This window comes from Trichomycterus rosablanca, chromosome 17, assembly GCF_030014385.1.
Source record: "Trichomycterus rosablanca isolate fTriRos1 chromosome 17, fTriRos1.hap1, whole genome shotgun sequence".
NCBI classification, from domain to species: Eukaryota; Metazoa; Chordata; class Actinopteri; order Siluriformes; family Trichomycteridae; genus Trichomycterus; species Trichomycterus rosablanca.
The window spans coordinates 2,220,001-2,230,000 of record NC_086004.1 but is presented as its reverse complement, the minus strand read 5'-3'; the positions used below and the strand labels follow the sequence as shown (position 1 = coordinate 2,230,000).

The following is a 10,000-nucleotide window of genomic DNA, read 5'->3' as shown; positions in this document are numbered from 1 at the left end:
GTGACTGGCATGTACTTACTGGGTGTATGTGTGACTGGCATGTACTCACTGGGTGTGTGTGACTGGCATGTACTCACTGGGTGTACGTGTGACTGGCATGTACTTACTGGGTGTGTGTGACTGGCATGTACTTACTGGGTGCACGTGTGACTGGCATGTACTCACTGGGTGTACGTGTGACTGGCATGTACTTACTGGGTGTGTGTGACTGGCATGTACTTACTGGGTGCACGTGTGACTGGCATGTACTTACTGGGTGCACGTGTGACTGGCATGTACTTACTGGGTGTACGTGTGACTGGCATGTACTTACTGGGTGTACGTGTGACTGGCATGTACTTACTGGGTGCACGTGTGACTGGCATGTACTTACTGGGTGTACGTGTGACTGGCATGTACTTACTGGGTGTACATGTGACTAGCATGTACTTACTGGGTGTGTGTGACTGGCATGTACTTACTGGGTGCACGTGTGACTGGCATGTACTTACTGGGTGCACGTGTGACTGGCATGTACTTACTGGGTGCACGTGTGACTGGCATGTACTTACTGGCGTGGACCTGTAGGCTGCAGCAGGAGCAGCAGAGCAGGGTGCTGGTCTCAGAGCTGGAGGGAAGCGGCTCGGTGTTGGCCACGCCCGCGCTGAAGCACATCTCGGGTACGATGAGGCGAGTCCGCTCACCACAGCGACTTACAGAACCGCCGTCAGATACGGGAGGATCTTTCTGAGGCTGCAGGCGTGCGCGCGCGCGCACACACACACAAACAGGAAATTAGAATTCATTCACTGTTTTACCAGCGTTTTAATTTGATCCTGGTCAGGGTCGCGGTGGGTCTGTTTCATTGTGCGAAAGGTAGGAAACACCATCACAGTGAACACACACACACACACACACACACATTCACACTCAGGCCAATTTTAGTTTCTCCAATTAGCCTGACTGGATGTTTTTGGACTTGTGTGAGGAAACCGGAGCCCCCGGAGGAGAACATGCAAACTCCACACAGAAAGGACCCTGCCAATCAGACTGGGCTAGCATGCATATACACAGGCGAGCCAAAACATTAGGACCACCCGTCTACTACGCGAGACACGGACTCCACAAGACACCGTGAAGGAGTTCTGTGGTACCTGGTACCAGGATGTGACCTGCAGGTTCTCTAACCCCCAAATGCTGCCAGGTGGATCGTTCTAAAGTGCATCCTGGTACCCTCCACGTGCCCCGCCGTCCACTCGGACCAGTCGACCTTCTTTGTTGCACCGATGTCCAGTCCAACGCCTGCGTGCCCACTGGAGGTGCTTCCGATGATGGACGGGAGTTAAAATGGGCATTTTGACTGACCGGCGACTACGCAGCCCGGGTACAGCGAAGGATTCGACACACCATGTGTATGGCCGTCAATAATATTTTTGGGGATGGTCCTAATGTTTTGGCTCGTGGGTGTAGATGGTGCGCGGTTCACGCTGGTTACCTGTGTGAACGGGCAGAAGAGCGTGCACACGGCGCAGTGTGGATCCAGTGTGGACATGGCAGCGTTGAACTGCTTCTCCGCCATGAAATCAGGAGAGCGACTTTGCCACAGGTGACAGTCCTCCTTCTTCACCTCCCGCTCGACGGCGCCCTCAGCCGGCAGCCCCGAGTACAGCTCTGTAGGGCACAACCCACACACGCACAGTCAGAAAGCCTTCAGGACGAACGAAACGTGTCTTCCTGTATTCTCAGCGTGAGCTAAACTCTCTCGGCGGAGCAGCACTCCCCTCTTTAATCTCGCTAAATAAAACGCTCTGGACGTGTCGCTTCACCGAGCGAGCGCCAGCTTTTCGGGATTAGCGCTAAGCACGCCGTGTGCGCACAAACTTCTAATTTCAGCTTCGTGCCGCGCCCGTTTTGCTACGCGGGTTTAAATCTGCGTGAGCGGCATGAAGACAAGAACGCTTCATCTCGAAAGTTTACGTACACCGCCGAGCTTCGATAAAGGGATCGTTCGTTTCCTAAATTCAGCTGCTTTCATGGAACAGTGTTCTCTTCACCAAGGTCGAGAAGAGAACACAAACGGTCACTTTATGCTGCCACCAAATTTGTGTCGTCATTTGGAGAGGTAAAAAAAAAACCAAAACATAAAGCAACTTCATGAAATGTTATGGTTTTGTTAATCTATGGGAAATTTAAATCATTTACATAATATTTTGTTAATCTGAAAATAATTTGTCATAATTTGTTACTTAGTCATATTAAAGTCATATTTTGTTAATCTGAAGGTAATTTAAGTCATTTGTTAATCTGAAGGTAATTTAAGTCATTTAAATCACATTTTGTTAATCTGAAGGTAATTAAAGTCATTTAAATCACATTTTGTTAATCTGAAGGTAATTAAAGTCATATTTGTTAATCTGAAGGTAATTTAAGTCATATTAATCATATTTTGTTAATCTAAAGGTAATTTAAGTCACTGTTAATCTGAAGGTAATTTAAGTCATATTTTGTTCATCTGAAGGTAATTTAAGTCACATTTTGTTAATCCAAAGGCACTTTGTCATATTTTGTTCATCTGAAGGTAATTTAAGTCATTTTAAGTCATATTTTGTTCATCTGAAGGTAATTTAAGTCATTTTAAGTCATATTTTGTTCATCTGAAGGTAATTTAAGTCACATTTTGTTAATCCAAAGGCACTTTAAGTCATATTTTGTTCATCTGAAGGTAATTTAAGTCATTTTAAGTCATATTTTGTTCATCTGAAGGTAATTTAAGTCATTTTAAGTCATATTTTGTTCATCTGAAGGTAATTTAAGTCACATTTTGTTAATCCAAAGGCACTTTAAGTCATATTTTGTTCATCTGAAGGTAATTTAAGTCATTTTAAGTCATATTTTGTTCATCTGAAGGTAATTTAAGGCTCTTTAAGTAATATTTTGTTCATCTGAAGTTAAACGTCGCCGTATCACAGCTTGCTACTCGCCATACTAGTTTGTCCTCTTTTTATCTCTTAATCTAGTCATTTCCAATTCCCTTTGTGAATCATCTGCCAGATCATGACACATCCCCTCTGACATGTTTCCAGTCAGCGGGCGCTTTTTAATCACCTAACAGTTTTGGGTTCCCGGAGAGCCGTATCGCGTACATAGAGCACGAGCAGGCGCCCGGACCAGTCCCGTAGACGTCTCGTCACAGCAGCAGTGAGAAGAGACCCCGCCCGAACTTCCCTCCCTCCAAATGTGTTTGTATGGACGCCCGGCCAGGTCGGTAGCTCTGCTGAGATTTGAACTCGCCAGTCTGAACTCTCTACAGTGGTGCCACCCGAGCGATTTAAGGTGGAATCGAAAGTCATGGGTCTCATCATGACGGAATTAGAGCGGCGCCGCGTCACTCCGCAGGAAACACCAGCACAGCCGGAGCAGGAGCGTTTTGTTCCCGTCTATCATGTGGACGCAGCACGTTCCCTCTCGCGCGCCCCTCCTAATCATCTCCGCTCCCTCTCGCTCTCATCTCAGGGCTTCGGTTTCTATTCGTCTAACGGAGACATGAAGCGGCGTCTCCCTGCTGTCGGCTCAAAGTGACTTTGAAAGCAGGTAACAGGAAGTCATGATCCCTGAATCGATACGCGTCAGTCACGGAGCGGCGAGAGAAAAACACTATACGGCCAAAAGTATCAGGACACCTGACCATGAGCTCGTTGGACATCAACAGCAAGACGTTAAAATATATCTGTGGGAATTTGAGCCCATTCAGTCAATAGAGCCTCAGCTGATGTTCTGGTTCATTCTAGAGCTGTTCAGTGGGGCTTAGGTCAGGGCTCTGTGTGCAGGACACTACAGAGCACAGGGGCACAGTCATGCTGGAACAGGGAGGGGCCTTCCCTAAACTGTTGCTATAAACTTGCAAGAACATAATTTCCATTATGTAATTGATTTATTACACCCTGCTTCAAAGCAACTGTTGTGGCTGAAACTCATGAATTCCACACTTAGAGGGGCGTCCCAATACTTGTCCATAATCCCGCATACACTGTATGGTCAAAAGTATATGGACGACCCTATTAATTAATGTTTTGAGGTATTTTATCCATATAGACCTGGTTTTATGTTCTTGGGTTTTATGTTCTTGGAATTTGGGCACAAATTCCCACAGACACAATACGAAATCTTGTAGAAGCCTTCTGAGAGGAGTGAAGCGGCATTTAGCAGACGTCTTTATCCAAAGCGACTTACAGTACTAGGGCAGGTTACAGTCTGAGCAATTGAGGGTTGAGGGCCGTGCTTAAGGGCCCAGCGGTGGCAACCTGGCAGTGGTGGGGCTTGAACCAGGGACCATCTGATTACTAGCTGATGACAAGCTTGTGGTCAGGTGTCCACATACTTTCGACAATCGATCAGCCTCACTGCACAGCAACTATAGATCTAACGAGCGCGCTGGCTGAAGAGCACCCACCCTCATCGCTGGAGGCCTCAGGTTTGACCACGAAGGTGGGCGTCTGCATGGGCGGCTTGCTGAACGGATGCCTGCGACTCTTCTTCACCTCCACCTTCATCTTCATCTTCGGGTAGGAGTTATTCTGCAGGTGGAAATCCAAAAATAAATACATATATATATATACCGATCAGCCATAACATTAAAACCACCTCCTTATTTCTACACTCACTGTCCATTTTATCAGCTCAGCTTACCATATAGAAGCACTTTGTAGTTCTACAATTACTGACTGTAATCCTTCTGTTTCTCTACCCTGTTCTTCAGTAGTCAGGACCCCCACAGGACCACCACAGAGCAGGTATTATTTAGGTGCTGGATCATTCTCAGCACTGCAGTGACACTGACATGGTGGTGGTGTGTTAGTGTGTGTCGTGCTGGTATGAGTGGATCAGACACAGCAGCGCTGCTGGAGTTTTTAAACACCTCACGGTCACTGCTGGACTGAGAATCGTCCACCAACCAACAACATCCAGCCGACAGCGCCCCGTGGGCAGCGTCCTGTGACCACCGATGAAGGTCTAGAAGATGAGCGACTCAAACAGCAGCAATAGATGAGCGATCGTCTCTGACTTTACATCCACAAGGTGGACCGACTAGGTAGGAGTGTCTAATAGAGTGGACAGTGAGTGGACACGGTATTTAAAAACTCCAGCAGCACTGCTGTGTCTGATTCACTCATACCAGCACAACACACACTAACACACCACCACCATGTCAGTGTCACTGCAGTGCTGAGAATCATCCACCACCCAAATAATACCTGCTCTGTGGTGGTCCTGTGGGGGTCCTGACCATTGAAGAACAGCATAAAAGGGGGCTAACAAAGCATGCAGAGAAACAGATGGACTACAGTCAGTAATTGTAGAACTACAAAGTGCTTCTATATGGTAAGTGGAGCTGATAAAATGGACAGTGAGTGTAGAAACAAGGAGGTGGTTTTAATGTTATGGCTGATCGGTGGTTTTGCCGCTTCTCATGTGAACGAAGGCGCTTGAGTGTGCTTCTAAAAAAGGTTTAGGATCGGGGTGTGCCGCCCAGGTGGCGCAGCGGGATACTCCGCTAGCACACCAGCGCAGAGATTCTGAACTCATTGCCACCGGTTGGCTGGGCGCCATCTAGCGGGCATAATTGGCAGTGCCTGCAGGGAGGGGTGACCGGACTATGTGGGCGGGGTCTTCAAACGCTGTGTGAGGTCCCTGATTGGTGGCTAGAGAGGCGCCTGTGCAGAGTGCATGGGTGGAAAAGGGTTCCGTTAAGGGCTGTGTGCGGGTCGGAGGAGGCGTGAGCAGAAATATACCCACCTCACCTACAATCAGGGATCCACCAGCAGCGGAAGACAGATTAACTACACTGAACTGGGAAACGATGAGACACTAGTTCTAAATTAGATATAAATTAATTAATCTGTTAATGAAAAAATTCTGAAAGTCGAACCGGCGCATTAACCTGCACGGCTGGATCCGATCCGTCGACTCTGTTACCCTGCGTCTCGCTCTCCTTCGACAGGGCGAAGTGTTCGAAGGCCTCCTGGAACCCGACCTGATCGGGCGAACTGGGCTTCTTCTTTTTCTTCTTCTTCTGCTGTTCTTCCTCCGGCCCGCCGCTCTGCTCGGGCTTCGGCTCGGACTGCTGGGACGCTGCAGGCGAGAGAGGAAACCGAGTCAGCGGAATCATGACAGGACGCTGGGAAAAGTGTAGGACGCAGCAGAAGCGGCTGACGCGAACAGCTCGCGGTTTTAGGAGCCTGGAAGATGATTGTAAGCGTTATTAGCTGGAGGATCTGCTGAAATGCTTACGCTGGGAAAAATACGAAGCTGAAATAATAACTAACGCATGTTCTGAAATGATTGGCGCTCTACGATACGCTAGCTCAGGGTTTTTCAAACTTCTTTTGAAGCGACCCACATTATGTCCCGGATTTTTACCACGACCCAGGCAACACAAATGATGCATCAAAACTAGGGATGTAACGATTCACCACAATACAGTTCCACGATTCAAATTGATTTCACACGTAAAATGAATCAATATTCACTTTAAACAGCAGAGGGCGCTGGCGCTATTCGTCTCGCCTCGTTGATGTTACTGGCGCTATACGCCTGGTTGCCAAATTCAGGGTTTTTCAGTCAAATTGGGCTTAATTCAATAGGGACAGTGATAGCTCAGTGGTTAATGTACTGGACTAATAATCTGAAGGTTGCCGGTTCGAGCCCCACCACTACCAGGTGGCCACTGTTGGGCCCTTGAGCAAGGCCCTTAACCCTCAATTGCTCAAAATAAATTGTGTACAGTCATAATTGTAAGTCGCTTTGGATAAAAGCGTCTGCTAAATGCTGAAAATGTAAATGTAAATGTAAATTCAAAATTGTTTTGCATAGTTTGTACCTACCTCAGAAATAAAATGACATCTATTATTTAGATAAATAAAAAATAAGCACAAATACAGGATTTTATTTTCTTTTTTAAGAGAAATAATAAAAGAATACTTGTCATAATTGGCTTCAATTTCAGTTTTAAAAAAATCTGTAAAAAATCGTATCATGAATCCAGTATCGATACTGAGTTCACGATATGATTTTTTTTCCTGAAATTGAAGACAAGTGATGACAAAGTTTTCTTTTATTATTTCTCTTAAAAAAAATAAAATAAAATCCTGTATTTGTGCTTATCTTTTATTTATCTAATCCTTTATCTGTCCTTTTATTTCTGAGGTAGGTACAAAATATGCCAAACAATTTTGAATTAAGCCCAATTTGGCTGAAAAACCCCGAATTTGGCAACCAGGCGTATAGCGCCGGCGACGTCATCAAGGCGAGGTGTATAGCGCCGGCGCCCTCTGCTGCTTACAGTGAATATCGATTCATTTTACATCGAAATCGATTTGAATCGTGGAATTCTTGAATCGGTTATTAACTGTATCGTGGTGAATCGTTACATCCCTAATAATTAATCAATAAAAACGGTGGCAATCAGGTCCCACTGTGGTTTACAAGATGTACCGTAAAGCCTCCACAAGGGGGGCGTTAATGTACAAGTTTATTCTGTATCCATGTATCTAAAATTCGTTAATTGAATTATTATTATTTGTCTCTGCGACTCGCTACTGTCTCTACGATACACATGGGCGTGTCTGATGGAAAGATGACCAGATTAGTAGCCACATTATTGCTTTAAGGCGTGATCCTCCACGTGTTAAAGCCTCTGAGCCAGTAAAAAGAAACGTTTAGCTGTTTATTAATATTAATAAAGGTAAATAAATAACGATTCACGCTAACTATGTACCACCAAGCAAAAGCCTAAAGCTACTCCAGACATAGCTAGCTGGGGTAAACAACACCAGACCAGGCCCGAGCGGAGCTCGCGTATCACCTCACTTGCAGGTCTTTGTACTGTGGTAAGAAACCCACTCGGACACGGGGAGAACATGCACACAGAAAGGACCCGGATTGCTCCACCTGGGAATCGAACCCAGGACCTTCGTGCTGTGAGCCACAGTGCCGCCTCTGAGGTTAGAAGAAACCACTGGAGTTTCTTCTACCAACACCAAACCAGTCAAACCTGTATCTATAGGGACTTGGTAACATTAGGGAAGGGCCCCTTTCTGCCCCAGTATGACCATGTCTAACAATTATGAAGCAGTGAGGGGTGCAGCGCCCCCTATGGTTAGATCTGCTGCTTGGCTCATGCTTGGTTTCATGCTAAGCTTCCTACTATTATAAACTCGATATAATAAAATAGACTGCTGCACCCTGAAGCTTTATAAGTTCGAATCTCGGCTGTGCTATCGACCTGGCCGGGCGTTCGCACACGACAATCCCTGCTGGCCGGACGAGGCACCCGCACGAGGACCGAGGATCTCCTCACCTCCTTCTTTGAGCGCCGCCTCCTGCTCCTCTCTCTCCAGGGCCTCCAGAGTGAGCATGGCCTCTCGGGTCATCTTCTCCTCCCTCAGCTGCTTCCTCAGGGCCTCCTTCTCCTCCACGCGCTTCTGGTAGTCGGCCAGGTCCAGCTCGACGCCCTTCTCGGCCAGCAGCTTCAGCTCCTCGGGTTTGAGCCTGCGCACCTGCTTGATCTTCTGTTGAGCTCTGAAAGAATCCGAGGAGAGAAGAACCGTTTCCAGGAGGTTATACATTCGCTTAGATTATAGATTCAATTAAATCTATAAACATATTTAGGTTAATACTGACTCCTACGTTCTAAACACGTACAAAACGTGTTTATTTATGTGTTTTACATACTGGTTAAAGCTTACCCTCCTTTCAATACTAGCATGATCATTAAACCTTGGGCAATGAGCTGTTTGCTAAGCTGATGGTCCAAAAAATAAATAAATTATAAGCCTCCTATTATAAGGTGTCCCAATAATTGTGGTAATAATTTGCATGGTCTATTACAGTTTGATGCCCAGATCGTCTCCTTCTCTTATTACCTGCGGAGAATTTTCTCCTTGAAGGTGACGCGGTTCTTCCTCCAGTCTTCCAGTTCGGGGCTGGTGAGCACGGTGGGTTTCAGGTGGTCCAGGGCGGACACGTCCTTGCCCTGCTTCCACAGGTCGTACCGATCGGGCTGCAGGCATCGCACGAACACGTCCATGGAAATCTTCACCATGTCTTTACGGCACGTGCACTACAGACGACGAGAGAGAAGAATAACAACACGGGACGAATCAGAACCTCAGGCTCCAGGGACGAGCGGGCGATGTGTCGGAGATGACACGCCCGACAGGTCAACACAACAAAAATGGATTTGATGATGGAATGAAGCCCCTTGATGCTCTAACTGTGGGTGTTCACTCATTTCCGAATCCAACCCAGGCCCCCACGCACCTTCCCTCACATTTAATCACTGAAGTTTGTCTTATTGACCGAGTTCATTGGGACAGTGGTGGCCTAGTGCACGGTCATTCACTTATTTAAAGTGTTTTCAAGTGCTCCACATTGTGTCCATGATTTTTACTGAGACCCAAACAACATAAGCAATACATCACAACCAATTATACTTAATGAATGCAAAATGATGGTAATCTTCTAATCCCGACTCTGCCATGCGGGCACTGTTGGGTTCTAAACCTTGTAGGCTCCAGGGATGACATACAATGGTGGACAATGCATTCGCACCCTAGCTTCCAAAACATTATCATTAGATTATTGTTATTTTGCTGGACCGGGCGAGCAGACTGGACCTATCGATTGACTGACGGACAAGTCGTCTATTACAAGCGATTGTCTTTCCTTTAAGACATAGAAGTGATGGACAACTTGTGCCTACTTGGATCAATTTACAGTCACAATTCATTAGGAAAGACAAGAAAGCAATTAAAGGAATAACGAAGGAGCCAAAGAGAGGGCAGGACAGTCTGGAGAAACGCCATCCGGTGTGGCACAGGAGTCCTGGTAGGCTGGCCAGGCACTCAACAGACACTCAACAGACACAACAGGTGGTCGTGTCCAAGGGAGGCAAGGTGCTCACACTAGTAATGGGGGGGCACACAGGGTATAGCGTGTCTCTCCATGTACAGTACAGCTTCCC

The 10,000-nt window shown here is 46.7% G+C and overlaps 1 protein-coding gene across 1 annotated transcript in view; it reads right to left on the bottom strand.

Annotated features, from left to right (window-relative positions):
- The window catches only part of kdm4b (lysine (K)-specific demethylase 4B), a 58,492-nt gene that overhangs the window by 13,865 nt on the left and 34,627 nt on the right, over positions 1-10,000 (bottom strand). Inside the window, exons 9-14 of the mRNA XM_063012374.1 lie at positions 8,901-9,097; positions 8,336-8,556; positions 5,918-6,108; positions 4,430-4,553; positions 1,475-1,650; positions 552-732 (exon numbers count right to left, since the gene is read on the bottom strand). Coding sequence (XP_062868444.1) covers positions 552-732; positions 1,475-1,650; positions 4,430-4,553; positions 5,918-6,108; positions 8,336-8,556; positions 8,901-9,097 — 1,090 coding nt within the window. The remainder of the gene's footprint in view (positions 1-551; positions 733-1,474; positions 1,651-4,429; positions 4,554-5,917; positions 6,109-8,335; positions 8,557-8,900; positions 9,098-10,000) is intronic.